General features: G+C 40.3%; 1 protein-coding gene across 1 annotated transcript in view; it reads right to left on the bottom strand.

The window, feature by feature from the left end:
* Positions 1-16,719, bottom strand: part of CCDC81 (coiled-coil domain containing 81) — a 38,028-nt gene that overhangs the window by 9,297 nt on the left and 12,012 nt on the right. Inside the window, exons 5-12 of the mRNA XM_060304343.1 lie at positions 15,206-15,462; positions 12,472-12,551; positions 10,301-10,422; positions 8,693-8,816; positions 5,497-5,590; positions 4,931-5,077; positions 4,008-4,112; positions 1,189-1,361 (exon numbers count right to left, since the gene is read on the bottom strand). Coding sequence (XP_060160326.1) covers positions 1,189-1,361; positions 4,008-4,112; positions 4,931-5,077; positions 5,497-5,590; positions 8,693-8,816; positions 10,301-10,422; positions 12,472-12,551; positions 15,206-15,462 — 1,102 coding nt within the window. The remainder of the gene's footprint in view (positions 1-1,188; positions 1,362-4,007; positions 4,113-4,930; positions 5,078-5,496; positions 5,591-8,692; positions 8,817-10,300; positions 10,423-12,471; positions 12,552-15,205; positions 15,463-16,719) is intronic.

Below are 16,719 nucleotides of genomic sequence, written 5' to 3'. Positions count from 1 at the left end.
GAATAAGAGAAGGTGGGACCACAGTTTGTTATAGAGTGTTTAGTAATACAGATTAACATCAACAAAACATGTTTAATAAATATTAATAGGAATAAGAGCCTGATGAAAAGTGATATTTCCTTCTAGGAGCTTTCATTTTAAGAAAAAAAAGAGTAATTCAAATCCATAGGCTAGTGGACAATGTGTTGGACAGGGATGGATGGGCAGGTATAAGCAAGTGACCAACCATATAGTCCAAATGCACTATCATTAAGACAGGCACCCCTCCTCCCCCCATGCTTAAAAAAATCTAGATAGGAAAGCAGGAAGTGTCTCTGCATGCAATACAATGACTCATCATAAGATTCCTTTTAAGAAGAGCGGTCTTTCCTATTATAAAATGAATCTATTATATGCAACCTCCACATGATCTGTAAAGTGAATATAATGGAACATATGCATTTTATGGAAATAGTTTTTTGGTCACAGAAACTAGATTCTTATTTGTTTTAGGAGTTTCTCTCACACCATAGTAGCCTCCTTAATTGCTCTCCTGACCTCAGTAGCAGAAGTATGGCCCACTTAGGCATGTTTGAACTCTGTGGCCCTGACCCTACCCCAGGCCTCAGATAACTCAAGCAGGACCAATCAGATTCTCTTTCCTGAAAATTTGGAATTGAGACTGAAATTCATCCAACTGTAAGCTGGAATACAGACAATGTCAGCTAAGGAGCTGGGGTGTGAGCAGACGGAAAGCTTTTTTTATATGGGTTTTAGTTCCTGGTTCAGTCTTCCTGGGTCCCCCATACATTCCTGCCCTCAGGTTCCATAGGACACACTTCATACTTATAATACCACTCAGCTTTGCCTTGAGGCTACCTGGGAATAGCTGGGAATGAAGCCTGCTCAAGACAAGTCCCTTCCTCCGTCTACCAAGATTAGTGATCACAAAACAATACAAAACGATACTCTGTAATTAAAATGATTATAGACAGCAATCATTACTCTAACGATTACTCTAATAATGCTGGCTTTTCCATGTTTCTAACGAAGTGTTAGGCTATGGTACTGGCTGCTAGCTGGGTTAGTTTGCTCAGTTGGTTACAGTTGTGCTAATGAAACTACCAACGCTGATCCAATCCCACATGGAAAGAAGCATCATGTGAACATTCCGAATCCATTTTTCAGAGCATGTCTGGCTAGACTCACTCCTCTGTCAGCTGCACTTGTTCCAGGCGGTCCATCATCTCTCTGTTTTGTCTTTGCTTTATGTCCTTTTCCCGTCTGTGACACATTTGTTTCAGGAGACTTTGGGAATATTCCTCTTGCTTAAGAGCATTAATCTCAGGACTGAGTGGCCGTTTATCAAACAAGAAGGATTTCTAGAATGAAAGAGAAGCAACTCATTTATTCAAGAATACTAAAAAGCAACAAAGAATAAGGGTAATCATTCAGAAGACTAAAATCAATCAGAAAGCCTTGATTAATTTATAATGTGTGCTCAGACCTCAACACATTGACCAGCTAGTGACCCACAGAATCATATGAGTACGCTCAGGGATGAATCTGAGCAGAACTGAGAGGGAGACGAAAAAGGACTTCACGGAGTAGGCCCTCCGCTAGTACTTACAACTTGCATACTGAAAGGAGGAGGAATTCTGAGTGAGTGCAGAAGCATGAGCAGGGACTGCGAGGAAGTGGAAGAGGGAAAACTGAGCTCCTGCTCTGAGCCTAGCCACGCTAGACACTGGGAACCCAGCCGTGATCAAGAACAGCGATCCACAGAGAGCCTCACGCTCATTGAGCCTGCATGCTGGTGCACGAGACAGACAGCCAACAAGCAAACCACACACAGATAATTTAAGGTAGTGATAGGTACTATGAAGCTCTTCTCATAGCGAGTGTCCAGGTGGGAATGGGGCTAAACTGGTTATTAAGGAAGGATTTTATTAGGGAGGTGACTGAATCACCTCCACTGCAAATATCAGGGGACCGGTGTCCTATACAGAAGGATCAGCAAGTGTAAAGACACTAGATGGAAACAAGCAGAAAGAAGGTCTATGTGGCTGAGGCATAGTGAGCAAGGCGAGAGTAGAGCAGATGAGCTCAAAGAGGGAAACAGGCCAAACCAGGAGGACTTGATAAGTCAAGGTAAGGCGTTTGGATTTTATTTTAATTCAGTGGAAGGCCATTAGAGGCTTTAAACCAGAGAATGATCTGTTTTGGTGAACAGTTTTACATTTTTTCTTTTCGGTACGCGTGCCTCTCACTGTTGTGGCCTCTCCCATTGCAGAGCACAGGCTCCAGACGCGCAGGCTCAGCGGCCATGGCTCACGGGCCCAGCCACTCCACAGCATGTGGGATCTTCCCGGACTGGGGCACGAACCCGTGTCCCCTGCATCGGCAGGCGGACTCTCAACCACTGCACCACCAGGGAAGCCCGTTGGTAACAGTTTTAAAAGATCACCTTGGCTGCTGTGTGGAGAACAGATTGTAGGAGGGCAAGCAGAGAGCCTGACTAGGGAAGTAGTGCAAAAGTTGGGCTTTCTGGGACTTCCCTGGTGGCAAAGTGGTTAAGACTCCACGCTCCCATTGCAGGGGGCCTGGGTTCGACCCCTGGTTGGGGAACTAGATCCCACATGCATGCCACAACTAAGAGTTCACGTGCCACAACTAAGGAGCCCACCTGTCACAACTAAGACCCAATGCAACAAAATAAATAAATAAATATTTTTTAAAAAAAAGTTGGGCCTTCTAACGTGACTTGGATTAGGGTGGTGACATTGATGTTGAAGAGACATAGAGAGATATTGGATGGCTTTTGGAGGTGAAGGCAAGTGGGCTTGCAGATGGTTGGATGTGGGTGACTGAGGAGTAGTAGTCTAGGATCACTTTTAGGTATGGGGTTCATGCAACTGTCTGGCTGGTGATACCACTTGCTAAAATGGGAAGGCTGGGAGAAGAACAGTCTGAGAAGGGGAATCAAAACTTCTGTTCTGGCCTTTTCACTTTAAGGTATCTACGGTTATAACAAAGAGGAGATACAAAGTAGGCAGTAATAAATATATAATGTGGACCTTATATCTATCTAAGAGGAGAGAGAGAGAGTACCTAAAGCTCAAAAGCATGGTGCCCCCTCTTCCTCCTTCCCTATTGCCCCTGCCCGGAAGGTTTTTTCCTCCATTCACTTCTTTACCTAACTCCTGTATGCCAGGAAGTCTTCTCAGATCTCTGGTCTGGGTTAAGTGACTCTCCTCTTTGCTCTGTTCAAAGATTTATCATAGAATTTAGTATATCACACTCTTGTCTCTGTAAATCTCTCTCCCCCACTATCCTGAGACTTTAGAGAGGGACCTTGTGTTATTCATCTTTGTATTCCTAGCCACTAGCAGAGTGGCCAGCACAAAGGAATTCAATGAATGCTTGATGATGAATAAAGAAAATCTATTTTATTAGGTGTATGTCCAGAGTGTCACACTGCCTAGATAGTGAGGTGAAAAAGGAAGATTCAGGCAGAAATAAAGGTAGGCACATCATGATTGGAAACATTAAATCAATGGCAAAACAGGTGGCTCACGTCCCTCTGAAGCTGGGGTTCTCAAACTTTAAGGAAACTACAAATCATCTAAGTATCTTGTTCAAACGTAGATTCTCATTCTGGAGGTCTGAGGTGGCACCCTAGATTCTGCATTTCCAGCAAGCTCCCAGGGGATGCTGGTTCTCTACTGAGATCATCTGATCCTGGGGCAGGAATTTAATATACTGTCCCTATCCCCACCTCTCCCAGGTCCTGGTTGAAAATTACTATCATTAACAAATGCTCTCATGACTAGTAGGAACTGTATTATGAATGTGAATGGTGTGGAGGCAGATCCTGGACCACTCCTGCCCTGGAAGGAAGCTTCAGCCTTGCACAAGCCTCTTTTTACCTCTACCATTTTTAAAAAATTGGTGCAATGCGGAGAGTGGATCCAAATGCTCACAAGTAGGGCAGGTATCAGCCCTAGAAATTTCGAAAAGACTCTTACATGAAATTCAGGTTTCTCATTCTTGTGGATTCTTACAGCTTCAGCAACTCCAAGATTATAAGCAGCATTTTTTTGATTCTGTTCTCTACTAGCCAGACTTTGCATCTTTGAGAAAAAAAAAATCACATATTGAAATAGAGCTTTTAAAAATTTAATTCTACTGTATTAAGGTAACCCAACCAAGGTAGAAACCTGCCTTTTGGAGGCAATGGTAAATACTTTCTGATGTGTTCATAGATTTTTTTTTTTTTTAAGTGGGCTTCTGTTTCCCATTCTTGGGCTCCAGGCACCACCTCTACAGGGATCGTAAGAAGGAACGGATGATTTCATGAGTGGTTACCTCTGGTATCACAAATGCAGGAGAGGACAGTAAGGCCAGTTATTGGAGATCACAGAAATTGGGATAAAGCAAATGCAAAGGTGCCATTCTGTCTTTACTTGAGGTAGGCCATGAATGTGAAGGGAAAAGCCCTGACTGGGATTATATTTTATGAGAAATAAAAAAATAAAGCTATATAATCCAGGAGTTCCACCTTTAAAACTCAGTCTTGGGAATTCCCTGGTGGTCCAGCAGTTAGGACTTGGCCTTCTCACTGCTAGGGGCCCGGGTTCAATCCCTAGTTGGGGAACGAAGATCCCACAAGCTGCACGCTCTGGCCAATAAATAAATAATAGAACTCAGTCTTCATGGGGAGGTGGTGGGGGGAATCAGTGACACGTACAAACATCAGCTGCATCGATATTCATCCCAAGACTGTTTACTATTAGTGAAAACTTGGACACCACCTAAGCTTTAGTTCAGCAGTAAGTAAATGGTTCAATATGTTACAGTACAGACACACGATGGAACTTTTTAAATGGTGTTTTATAATCACGTTCTCCTGTCCCATGTTAAACACTCCTTAACCGAGGTGTTGACCTACCTGCTCTTTGAAGACAGACTCTTGATCTTTCAGCATCTGATACTGCTGTAGGAGTAGCTCATCTTCCATCTCTCTCCTTTTCCTCTCCTCACCGTAGTACAATGGGGAATTCCGCTGTGCTCGTTGCAAGCATACATAACACATTTCCTGTAACACCAAGTTTCAGGGCAAATTGATTTTTACCTTTTACCTTTTTGCCTGTGCATTCCCTTCCCAAGCTCTCCAAAGGCTAGGTGTATCAAGAAGTACACTTCATAAAAGGAAGTATTAAAGATATTAGCCAAGTGAGTTTTCAGAGAAGACCCCACAAATATTCCAGAGGATTTAATAAACTCTTGCCTGAACAGATGTGTTTATAGCAACTGGAAAGTGGAGATTTTCCAACCCTATTTCTGTGAACTAGTAGATTTTGACTAGTAGATAGATTTATCCCAGTCCAATTATGGGTCCTGAGTACTTGAGCCATACTCATATATTAAAGAAAGAGCAATTCCCAGAATTCTCTCTGAGAAACAGAAGTCAGAGGAAGATTCTGACTGGGTTTTGTTTCTTTGAAGACACTGTACCTGTCCTGTCCTATTATGATACTGGCAAGAAGTGGCTGGAGAAATTTTAGGCTTCATTTCATTGTCATTTTTCAGACCACCCAGAGATCGTAATCTATAAAAAACAATGTAACATTAATTAAAGTTAACGTAGTCTGACATCAATTATCATCAATTATTAATGATAATTTTAGAAACAAGTATAAATATAAGAAAATGAAAAATATCTCAGTGGTTTTCTTTAGAGCATCTACATGTATAGAGGTTAAGAACCCAGGCTTTATATCAGATAAACCTGAGTGGGTTCAAAGCCCAGCTTTCTTTATTAGAAGCTGACTGGCATTAGACAAGCTGGGTAATCTTACAAAGTCTCAGTTACCAATTCAGTGAAATTGGGATAAAATTTATTCATTCTCCAAAAATTTATTGAGTGTTTACTATATGTACTGCTCTAAGCATGGGAGAGGTAGTAAAGAACAAAATACACATAAAAAAAGCTCTGTCCTCATGGAATTGACATGCTGATGGGGGTAGACAGCCCATAAACAAGGTAAATGAGTGAATTCTATAGTCTGTTCAGTGATGATAAATGCCATGCAATGCTGGAGGAATGGAGTATTAAATCATGAATAGAATGGCTAGGGGAGTTTTCACCAAAAAGGTGAAATTTGAGCAGATATCTGAAGGCAGTAAAGGAATAATAATAATCAGATATCTGATGGAAAAGGACCTAGCAGAGCAAATGAGCACTAAGACCTTGAAGTGGGAGCATGCCTGTGTTCAGTATGGCTTGAGGAAGATGAGTTAGTGGGCGAAAAGTAGGAGAGAGGTCAGAGATCAGGCAGGACCTTGACGGCCACAGTAATGACTTTAGCTTTTACCCTGGGTGCGTGGAGGGTACAGTGTCTAGTATTAGCAAAGCCGTGGAGAACACAGCAGTCCCTCACATTACTGCTACTGGGGAGATAATTTGGTACAATCTTCCTGAGGATAACTGGTAATGTGTATCAAAAGCATGAAAAATGGGCTCATCCCTTATCTCCGAAATTTCACTTCAAAGTTTTTATCCTACAGAATACGCAGGTGTGTGCAGAGAATTATGTGTGATTATATTTGATACAACATTATTTATAATATAAAAAACTAAAAACCATCTAAGTATCCCACAGGAGATGGGCTAAACAAAAGGTCTAATCAATGAGATGATGAGCAACAATTTGTTCATGTTTTAGAATATTTAAAGCCATAGGGAAATTTTCACCACTTTTTGTTGTGTACCAAAGGTTCATATGATATGATCTCAGTTTTGTTTAAAATGTATCTATATGTTTCAAGTATAAATATATGTACATATTATATATGCATTGAAATGAAGGATGTACACCCATAACGTTACTGAAAGTTTCCTCTATTTAGTGGGGTTATGGGTGATTGTTTTGTATCTCTTGCTTTTCTCATTTCTTCCAGAATTTCTGTGATAAAGATGTATTACTTTAGTAATCAGAAAAAAACCAAAAACCAAAAAAAAAACATTGTTTGGTCAACTTCTATAGAAAGCCTTTACTAGGAATCCCTAATAATTACTCCCTCCTCTTTGCAGCCTCTGTACTTTCTTTTGTTATCTTCATCACGGGCATTATTTCTTTAGCCTCAATCTCTCTACAAGACTAAGTTTATGAAAGTTGGTTTATACGTCTTTTATGTCTCATAGCTTTATAGCTTCAGTGTCCAAACAGTGCCCGGCACACAGTGGTGCTCAATGTTTGTTGGATTGAGCTAAATTCCAAAGTACTAGACATTTAATTCTCAATTATCTTTCATAACGAGATTACTCAAAAGAAGCATGCCTAGGGTTTTGAGCATGACTTTAGGAATCCACAAAGCACCTAAATTACACATATGATAGCTGATATATTGTGACATTAATAAATTGAAAGTTGACAGCACAGTGAAAGATATATAGTAGATGCTCAATAGATACTTATCAGAACCATAATTTCTGATCTGAGGTCTTAAAAAGTATCCTACACAAAGGGAGAGGAGAAAATAGAAATCTTCTGATATAAGAAGAAAACAGGACCATCATAAATTGTAATACATTCATTTGCTCAAAGAACATTTATTGAGTGCCAGCCATGTTTGGCAAAAATGCTTTCCAATTTGATCTAAATATGAACCTGTGTCACATCTTAATATCCGCACACTCAGAAAACAACACAGGTTTTCCCAAAACCACAAGGAAAGTTAAATGTTTCCTCCTCTGTGCTACTTTGTTTCCACCTCTGTCATAGCATTTATCCTACTGAATCATAATTTATCACTCTGGCTTTCCCACAGATTGTGAGCCCTGGTCATCTTGATTATCCCCAGCACCTAGAATGTAGCATCAAGAATAGTGGATGAAGGAATGAATCAATGAACACTTATTTAAAATTCCCTGCATCAAGATAGGACTTGAAAATATACTTAGTAAAGTGCAACACAAAAAATACGCAGGGACTTCCCTGGTGGTCCAGTGGTTAAGAATCTGCATTCCAATGCAGGGGATGTGGGTTCGATCCCTGGTCGGGGAACTAAGATCCCACATGCCATGGGGCAACTAAGGCCACACGCCACAACTACTGAGCCCGAGCACTCTGGAGCCCACGTGCCACAATTAGCACTAGAGAAGCCCACACGCTGCAACAAAGAAGAACCCATGTGCCACAATGAAGACCCAGTGCAGGAAAGAGAGGGAGAGAAGGGAAGAAAAGAAAGAAAGAAAGAAAGAAAGAAAGGAAGGAAGGAAGGAAGGAAGGAAGGAAGGAAGGAAGGAAGGAAGGAAGGAAGGAAGGAAGAAAGGAAGAAAGGAAGAAAGAAAGAAAGAAAGAAAGAAAGAAAGAAAGGAAGGAAGGAAGAAAGGAAGGAAGGAAGGAAGGAAGGAAGGAAGGAAGGAAGGAAGGAAGAGGGAGGGAGGGAGGGAGGGAGGGAGGGAGGGAAGGAAGGAAGGAAGAAAAGAAAGAAAGAAAGAAAGAAAGAAAGAAAGAAAGAAAGAAAAAGAAAGAAAGAAAAGAAAGAAAGAAAAAGAAAAGAAAGAAAGAAAGGAAGGAAGGAAGGAAGGAAGAAAAGAAAGAAAGAATGAAAGAAAGGGGGAGAGAGAGAGAGAGAGAGAGAGGGATAGAGGGAGGGAGGGAGGGAGGGAGGGAGGAAGAAAGAAAGGAAATACCCAATGTATTACCTTTCAATGTTCATATTCTTCCCACCACTCCCATTCTGCTCCAGTTTGTACGGGAAACTGACATTTGTTGCTTTGGTGGGGGAGATAGCTTGTCTATCTTGAATTACCTTGGGTGATAAGATCTCTGTAGAATGAATGAAAGTGAGTTTCCTTTCAACTCTACATAGGCGGTTTCTACTTAACACAGATTTTTTAAAACTCATAATTTTACTAGGGAAATTGTTCACATAAGATACACTTTCTTATCTTTAAAATATTGTCCCTTGCCCTAGTGTGGTTAAAATATATATATTTTTTGCTGTATACTTATTACATGCAAAGCTCTGGCTGGGCACTTTAGAAAATACAAAGAGGCAAGTCTCTGCCCTTAAAGATCTTTCAATAAATACAGCTGAAGAGGAAAAATAAGATATAAACAGAAAACATGAGAGCTGTCATTTGTGGAGGTCTTACCACCTGCCAACAGTACAAAGTGATTTACACACATTATATAAATAGCAACTCAGGACAATGATGCAGAATGTCTAAATCTCAAATAAATGGTGCAATCTCTAATGTTCAAAGAAGAGAGAAGCCACTTCAGAATCCACTGATGAGAGGAGTTTTCATGGAGGAAGTGAGATGTGAAAAGGGTACAAAGAGGAGAGTAGGATTGGGATAGACTGTAAAATAAGGAAGGGAATTCCAGGCAGGAGAAAAAGAGTGAACAGAAGCATGAAGTTGAGGAAGGGCAAGGCATGTTAGAAGAGCATAAATAGACAACTTTGCTCAAAGAAAGAGTCTGTAAGGAACAGTGACAAATGAAGCTAAAGAATGAAAGCATGTGAGTATTAGGCTAAAAGTTTGTATGTAATCCTGTAGGCCACATGTCACAAAACCAACATTCACAAGCCAATGTTTACCCATTGATATATATTTTGTTTGGTCCAGTTAGCATTTTTGTTTCAATGTAAATTGGTTGCCAAAATTTAACTGTCAATAGATTTCATATGTCAGGATATCTGCTTCTCTTGAGGAATCAGAAAATTTGCTACCACTTGGCCCACATTTCCACAGATCAATAATCTGCTAGACTACTTTATCAAAGGGTAGTTTGGCAACCCCTGGGGATCCCTAGGACCCTTTCAAAAAGTCTTTGAAGTCCTAAGATTTTCTTCACATGATTCAACCAAAACAACATATCACACCAGATTATATGAAGACGCAGATATAAGAATCCACTATCTTCTATAAAGCCAGATATCAAAGATATAAAACTACCTCTCTTCATTTTTCATAAAAATTATTATTTATGCTCACATGTCTCCCTATCATGTGACACCCAGCCCAGTTCATGCATTTATGTTAGCTGCCTGGACCTTACAGGCAGCTAAATTTTGAGCTGTGCAGAGCCAGCAAAGAGGTCACAGTTCAAGAGTCTGAGAGTCATAAAGTGGTTAAGGTGAGACACAAGATTCCAGGAATAGAAGATGTTTGTTAGAGAGAAGAATACAGTGATTATTCATGAAACTAACTTTATTTACTCTGGCCATAGGAGTTGCTAAGCAGTATGGCTTGGCTCATAAGTAGTAAAGAGTGACAGATTATACCCAGAAATCATCGACCTACCTCGGACGCCTTCTTCTTTGTCTGACTGGTCTTTTAACTTGCTCTTCCTTTGTCCATTCTGTCCACCTTCTTCTGCAGTGGTCTCCATAGGCAGTTTGTTCTCCATCTCCTTGAGCTCAATCCTAGGAATGAACCAAGATACTTGTCCATAAGTGACTGTGTAAACTCCCAGTTCTGAGAAGCAGCCATGCTTGCTCACTGATTCTGAATGAAATAAGCCTACTTCTCTCAAGGAGGCAAGTGCTTTTATTTACTAAGTACAAATCATGGACTCATTCTCTTTGGGAGCCAACGACGACCCTCCCCCTTTTTATATAGATAAATTGCTTTGAAGACCTGGATTTAAGTTTTGTTTTTTATATCAGCTTGAATTTGTCTTTTCTAGTTCTGTAACCAGATGCCATAGGCCTGAAACAGTGAAAGGTAGTCATTGGATAGCTTGAAGGCAAGGATTCATAGCCTGGTAGGCAGGGTACGCCCAGAAAAAACCACTCCTCTCCTCCCTCTTTCTCCTCCCCACTTCTCCATCCTCTCCCCAGGCAAAAGTGAGGGACTTGCAAAGGCAAGGGAGGAAGGGGTTTGTTTAGTTGGTATGTGTAGTTGTAGATTTTCTCTGGTCTCAGGAACGGAGTGCTGGGTTAGAGTTGGGAAGGAAGGGTGGGGCAGAGGTGGTACTTGCAGTAAATTCAAGGGTCAGACTTCAAATAAATGAAACACCTACAGTTGTTTTGAATATTTGAGTCCTCATGTCCATTTCTAGGCTACTTGACAGGAACTTCCATCTCTGTTCCTTAACTAACTGCAATTATTTCCCTCCTGGATTGCTTAAGCCAAACTATGTCCAGGAGGACAGCCAAATTTGCCTTCCAAAATATAATCAAAAGAAAACTATTTGGAAACCACTGATTTATATTTAATGAGTAAGGCAACATGCTACAATGGAAGCAACACTGAAACAGTCAGGAGCCATGGTTTTATTTCTGGATTGGCCCCTCAGTTTTGTAACCATTTCATCCGTAAGATGAGGGGATTGGACTCATTAATCTTTAAGGCTTATTCTCCCCCTTACACTGATTTTGCTGAGGTCTGTGGCATACAGTTTTTCCAGGAGGGACTTGTTCCAAACCAACAAACACAAGAGGGTGTCACAGACTCAAAAACATGAGAAAGAAAAAAAGAGAGAGAGAGAGAAAATAATACTTTGGGAAGCTGGTTACTATTTCCTAAACTTCCTTTACCCAAAATGCATAGCAGTTAATGGCACAGCAATTAAGATTAAAAACATTATTAAGAGCTAATAATGGGTAAGTAATGAACAAACTGGAAATAAAACCCAAGTCTCCTGATTCCTATTCCAGTGCTTTTAATACTGCATCCTGTCACTTCACTTGTTAAAAAAAAAAAAAAGAATTAAAATTACATGCTGTACACCTAAAACTAACACAACATTGTAAATCAACTATACTCCAATAAAAATTTTTAATTAAAAATTTAAAAAAGATTTAAAATTACAACTAATTTTGCTCCTCTATAAAGTGAATAAAATTATAATATGTATCTCAAATGGTTGTAGTAAAGATTAAATACAAGACTACTGAGAAAGTGCTTAACAATACCTAGCATCTAGTAAGTGCTCCATAGATAACTATCATTGCTATTGTTATCATTATTGTTATCATTACCATTATTGTAATCATTGTCAGCAGCAGCTGCTGGTAATGCCCACTATGCTCTTGGAGTGAAGCTGTATCTTGTCTTTCTAGCTGCTTCAGTGGTAAAAAACAGAGCTCAGAGAGGAGGTAGTCTAGACGGCAGGACAAGGAAGAAACTAGGTCAGAGAAGGGGTGAAAGGTAGAGCAAAGCCTACCGGGTGAGAAGAATTTTACTAATACTGCAAGGACTAAGGTTGGTGGGAGGTAGTATGAAAATTTCCAGGGAACCAAGAATAGTTTAAAAAAAGAGTATCCTAAGTGCCGTTGTCTTTTAACTTAACTACAGAAAGTGTATGCAATAAACTCTTATTTGTTGGAGCACTGAGAGCAACAGAGAGAGATAGAGAGAGAGAGAGAGAGCATGAGCTAGAAAACTCAAGTGTGACACACTGTCCAGTTCCATCAATAGGTCCCCAGGGATTGCTGTGCCTGGAGGAAACTGTGGAGGAAAGCACTGACCTTGGAAATGAAAGCATGCTGTCGGGCCGCTTCCCCAAGGATTCTCTGCTAGACAACACTGAGTCCACAGTGTCAGGTCTCTGGGGACAGGGACAGAGACAGGTTATACTTGGGCTGTGGTCCAGGACACAGAAAAATCAGAGCCACAGGGTGCTCAGAAGCCTCAGACTACCATGATACTCTCTACTGTTATTTTTGTTTAGTACTCAAAGCCTAGAGCTTAAAATGCAATGAGGAATGAGCTTCCCTGGTGGCGCAGTGTTTGAGAGTTCGCCTGCCGATGCAGGGGACACGGGGTTCGTGCCCCGGTCCGGGAAGATCCCACATGCAGCGGAGCGGCTGGGCCCGTGAGTCATGGCCGCTGAGCCTGCGTGTCCGGAGCCTGTGCTCCGCAACGGGAGAGACCACAACAGTGAGAGGGTACCGCAAAAAAAAAAAAAAAAAATGCAATGAGGAATGATCTCATTTATCAAAGTAGTCACCCTGCATTGTTGCATACCAATTCCATTGATGCTGCCTTTTCTCAAACCATTTCCTCCTTGGAAACTGCCCTCAGAGTTGACAGCTCCTTTCAGACATCTTTAAGAGGACAGCCAATTTACTAAAACTCTTAGGAAAATGAGCAAGTTGGCTAATTCCACTCATGACCCAAATAACTCTAAAACTGGGTAGTTAAGAGAAGGGCTTTGGAGTCAGGCATCCTCATGTTTAAATCCTCACACTGTTAACAGCCACATAGCCTTAGACCCTAGGTACGTGGGGATAATAATAGGATCAGATTCACAGGATTTTTATGAGGTACTGTATATAAGTGGCTAGCACATATAAGCATTCCACAAATAGTGGCTATTATAATTATTATATATAATAATATTCTAATATATAATATTATATATGACTTAAATTATAATTATATAATTATAATATATAAGTTATAAAATATATAATAAAATAATAATCACATTATTAAATTTATACTAGTATAGAATGATATATAAAATTATTCTTTTTGGATTAATGATATGGTTTATAAAAGGCTTTTAAGGGGATTCCAAAAGTAGAAGTTTTAAAAATATTTCAAGAAAAGCAGCATCAGTGAAGTTAGCACACAGCTTTCCAAGAGAACTCTTCGGCAGGACAGCACTCAGGTGTACGTTATGGAACATTTAGGAGAAAAACAGTCACTCTCACAACTTTATAGCAGTTTCCCAAAATGTGTTTTATAGACGTTAATGAATATTGACTCAACCTAAATTTCCATGATTAAATACATTCGGGCAGTTAAAGCAGCTTCTTTCCAGCCAGACCTCTCAGATCCTTTAATATGCCCATGTGCTTTGGCCTCCAGATTGTTTTTTCATAGAATCTCTCTCAAGACTAGTTCTTTTGGAACATGCTCCTTAAAAGGTACGTCTTAGAGTGCAGCAGTCCAATTAAAACATTATCCTTTCTTTTAAACCATATTGAAGCTTACAAATTTCTGTAGAATCCCGGAGGGTGAGAGATGAAGCAGCACTTTGGCCTTGCTTCTGGTTTTGCAAATCTTGCCTATGTTTTTATGAAAAAGAGAGGGTGATACTTGTGTGTGTGTTTCCACTTTGCACACACAGGTTTGGCATCCCTCTTAGCAATCCTGTATGAAGCCAGAGTGTGGAGAAAACACCAAGAGCTTCATTATGCACAACTCCGTCTCCTAAATACCCATCCCAGAGCACCACGACAGGAGAAATTAGAGGGTAGAATTAAACCATATTTATAACATTTCCTTTCATAGCCTTTTCATTTAAAAGTCTGGCTTTTGCTCTATGGGACACAGGATTATATAACATTCATGATAAGCCAATTTGCTCATACAAACTCAGTACATTAAGATTCAGTTAGTCCTGTTGATTGACTGTTTAACTGCCTTCTTAAAGTCTGCTATGTCCAACTTAGCATGAAGGTCACACCAGCTACTTAATGGTTAACAGTGATGGGTCAATTATGAAATTTCTTCTACAACAATGCAAATTAAAAGATAAAGATACATTTCCATGACTTGAATGCGATTTTTCTGTAGACTTTCATTGAAATAAAATAGTGTAATCAGCACAAAAAGAGTAATTAGGAAGTCTGGGCTTGAATTTCAGTTCTACGGCAGGGCACCCAGACTTCAGGTTCCCACATAACCTCTCTGAGTCCCCATTTCTGGTTTTATAATGTTTTGAGACCCAAATGAAATAATATATGTGGAAGAATTTTTTAAACCATAAGGTATTATAAAATGTTCAGAATTATAAGAGTTTCTATCACTATATTTTTCAGGTGGCATTGCCTTAAAACTTAAAGTTCCTTAGCCCCTCTAACTTTTTTGTCAGAGAGTTAATCATCTATAAACAAGTACTTCTTTGACTTGGGGTAACTGCCATTTAAAATATGTCAGGCTTCCCTGGTGGCGCAGTGGTTGAGAGTCCACCTGCTGATGCAGGGGACACGGGTTCGTGCCCCGGTCCGGGAAGATCCCACATGCCGCAGAGCGGCTGGGTCCGTGAGCCATGGCCGCTGAGCCTGCGCGTCCGGAGCCTGTGCTCCGCAACGGGAGAGGCCACAACAGTGAGAGGCCCGCGTACCGCAAAAATATATATATATAATAATAAAATATGTCAACCTTAGTTTTTCTTAAAGATGACCCATTTACAGATGATTCAGAGCTACAATCAGGAAAGGGGTTAGGAGAAGGAAAATATTAATTTACATTTGCTAGGGCTTTCGCCAAAGCCCCACTTCCATCCATTGTAAAAAGGAAGTTCTTATAAAATCTCATCTTCACATTGCCACCTCTGATCACAAGGACCCCAATTCCTTTGAATGTAAACTCCACGTTTTGTTTGGTGGAAATGGATCGTGATAAAAAAAGCGACGTCTCCTTCACACATCTTTCCACCGTATCTCTGTTAAATGGACCCTCTAGGGATATCATGACAAAATTAAGTGGAACAACTGGGATATCACCTAGAGGAGAAAAAGACAGTTGGGGTGAGGGGAAAGAAGTGGAAATTACAACAAGGACATATACACACTCACAAATAATTATCTGATTCTCAGTTAATACTCAAAAATAGAACTGTCCATGTGAAGCCTTTAGTTGCACCCTATTAATAGATATTAATCAATACAATTTTCCCTAAAAGTAGAATGTTTTTTGCTCAAAATAAGAACAAATAGCTTCCTAAGCAATACTCCAGACAAGATTTTTATTTTCTCTTGGAGACATATTTATAACTAACTGTTCCTCTTCATCAGAGGGTTTTCTGAAGTTTTCAGTCCCCTTTCAGGACACGCTGCAGCAATATTTGCCTCTCTTCTCCAGTTATCATAACATTTAAAAATGATTATAAATATCTACAAACATTAAGTGTTTTGAAAAGATAGTTATCTCCACTAGAAGTCACCTTTCAAACAAAAGTGGGTCTTATCAGAGGGTATCAGTCTGAGTGACTTGCAGACAGCTTTTCCTCTCTAATGAGGCCATAAATGGCAGTGCAGGGGAATATGGTTATATCTAGCATGAAAGTAAGCACAGAGTCTATTCAACTAGAACAGATATAGGAGCTATGCACAGTCCACAAGTCAGAAAAGAGGGAAAATAGGAAAGATGATAAATTGAAAGAGAGACAGTAGACAAGGTCCACTGATAGAGGACCAGGACAGAGAGAAGATAGGGACATTGTAAACGTTCACTCGGCAAAACATTAATTTAGAGCCTTTCCAATGTCTACTGCTGCTGGATGATGAGAATTACCAGCTCTGCAGTACACAAGTTTCCCTATATCAGCCCACAGCCTCCTGCTCAATTTAATGGTGATTCTATACCATCTCCCCCTAGATTCTCCCCTCCCATTTGCCCAACGCCTATCTGCAGTCTGTCTTCCAGCCCATTTATATAAGGATGCTGTCATCTCACGACGGACAAGCCAGCAGAGACGCTGCAAATCTCATTCTCATGGCTTCTCTGTAACTTCTGGGGGCTATACCCTCGCTTTTCTCTTGTATCTATGGCACCACTCTTGGCTCTCCAATTTCCTCCTCCTTGGTCTCTTTTGCTGGCTTCCTTCCCCTTCTGCTTCTTATAAGATGGTGTTTGTTTTAACACCATCTTAGGATTTTGTCTTTGTCGGTCTCCTCTTCTTACTTTATATTGTCTCCTAGGTAAATTTATCCTAATCCTGACCTCTAGTCTCCAGCCCTCTCCTGACCTCTGAAATTATC

Source organism: Globicephala melas, chromosome 8 (assembly GCF_963455315.2).
Source record: "Globicephala melas chromosome 8, mGloMel1.2, whole genome shotgun sequence".
NCBI classification, from domain to species: domain Eukaryota; kingdom Metazoa; phylum Chordata; class Mammalia; order Artiodactyla; family Delphinidae; genus Globicephala; species Globicephala melas.
Note: the sequence above shows the minus strand (reverse complement) of the source record. Positions and strands in the feature narration are given on the sequence as shown.